Source organism: Cebus imitator, unplaced genomic scaffold, assembly GCF_001604975.1.
Source record: "Cebus imitator isolate Cc_AM_T3 unplaced genomic scaffold, Cebus_imitator-1.0 Scaffold4, whole genome shotgun sequence".
Lineage (NCBI taxonomy): Eukaryota > Metazoa > Chordata > Mammalia > Primates > Cebidae > Cebus > Cebus imitator.
In genome coordinates, this window is record NW_016107319.1 from 70057 (window position 1) to 71895 (window position 1839).

General features: G+C 48.8%; 1 protein-coding gene across 4 annotated transcripts in view; it reads left to right on the top strand.

Annotated features, from left to right (window-relative positions):
* ABCC6 (ATP binding cassette subfamily C member 6) overlaps positions 1-1839 on the top strand; it is a 77386-nt gene that overhangs the window by 58331 nt on the left and 17216 nt on the right. For all 4 annotated transcript variants that reach the window (XM_017533128.2, XM_037740105.1, XM_037740110.1 and 1 more), the window contains one exon: positions 849-975. In XM_017533128.2, the coding sequence (XP_017388617.1) occupies positions 849-975 (127 nt within the window). The remainder of the gene's footprint in view (positions 1-848; positions 976-1839) is intronic.

Sequence of the window (1839 nt, forward strand, 5' to 3'; positions counted from 1 at the left end):
AAAAAAAAAAAAAAAAAAAACCCTAGGCACAGAGAGGTTTGGGAACTTGTCGAAGGTCACACAGCTAATGCCGAAGAGTCGGCATTTGAATCCAGGCAGTCTGGTACCAGAGTGTGGGGAGGATTAAGTACACATGAGGTTCCTCAATACATGTCAAGTCCTTTTCCGTTTCTACGAAGGTCCCCAGCCAGGTGGGGCTGTGTCATAGTCCATCTTCACACTGCTATAAAGAACTACCTGAAACTGGGTGATTTTTAAAGAAAGGAAGGTTTAATTTACAGTTCCACATGGCTGGGGAGGCCTCAGGAAATTTACAATGATGGCAGAAGGGGAAGCAAGGCATGTCTTACATGGCAGCAGGCAAGAGAAAGCACAGAGGGGAACTGCCACACCCTTTTAAATAATCAGATCTCAGGAGAACTCACCATCAGCAGAACAACCTGGGGAAAACTGCCCCCATGATCCAGTCACCTTCCACCAGATCCCTCCCTTCACACATGGGGATTACAATCTGAGATGAGATTTGGGTGGGGATACAGAGCCAAACCATGGAGGCCAGGGGAATGGCGGGTGGACGTGGCTTGGCAAATTCCAGGGACAGAAAAGCAGCCACACAGGGAAGCTCTATGGAGCACCGAGAGTACCCCATACCCCGAGCTGAACTCAGTCAAGACAGGACACTGTCATCTTACTCTACTCTCTGAGCCAGGATGGGGCCTTGCATGTGGAGGCCATTGCTGGGAGCCCTGTGGGTACAAAGCTGGCGTGGTGACCAGTCCTTGCGCCCAGAGAAGCATCTCCCTGCAGGTGAGAGTTCCAACTCATCCCACTGTTGCCTCCCATTGCAGGTGGCTTGCGGCCAACGTGGAGCTCCTAGGGAATGGCCTGGTGTTCGCGGCTGCCACGTGTGCTGTGCTGAGCAAGGCCCACCTCAGTGCTGGCCTCGTGGGCTTCTCTGTCTCTGCTGCCCTCCAGGTACTCCCGGCACCCACAAACTGGGCTTAGGGGACAGACAGAGGCAGAGACCGTCAGACCCCTGCCAGTGGGACCTTCAAAGACCCCAAGTCCAAACCACTAAGGGGTCTGGAGTCCCTCCACCAAGGAGGGACACACAGCTCCACAAAAGCCAGACTCAGCGAAGGTGACCTTGCAACCTTGGGCAAGAGTCTTTCGTCATGGAGTCTCAGTGTGCTCCTTGGAAAAATAGGCCAGTAATCCCATCACTTGTAATGTTATAAAGACTAGTTGAGATGGAGAATATCCTGTGGAGGACATTTCTAGTGCATTGTTAAGTTTTTTGTTTTTTTGTTTTTTAAAGAGAGTCTCTGTCACTCAGGAGTTGCTGGGATTACAGGCATAAGCCACTATGCTTGGCTATTTTTTAGTATTTCCAGTCAAGATGGGGTTTCATTATTCCAGGCTGGTCTCCAACTTCTGTGCTCAAGTGATCCACCCACCTCTGCCTCTCAAAGTGCTGGGATTACAGGCATGAGCCACCGTGCCCGGCCACATTTTGTTAACTATTAATAACAGTATGTAATGTCAGTTCATGACATCTATGGAAAAAAATGTGTTTATGCACATGTAAGCGTTTGTAATGGAGGCAGCACTATTCTAAAAGCTTTATACAATTTTGTTCATTTTAGTTTGTTGTTGTTTGAGACAGGATCTCATTTTGTTACCTAGGCTTGAGTGCAGTGGCGTGATCTTGGCTCACTGCAGTCTCCATCTCCAGGCTCAAGGGATTCTCCCACCTCACTTTGCCAGTTAGTAGCTAGGACTACAGGTGTGCACCACCATGCCTGACATATGTATATATATATATATATATATATATAT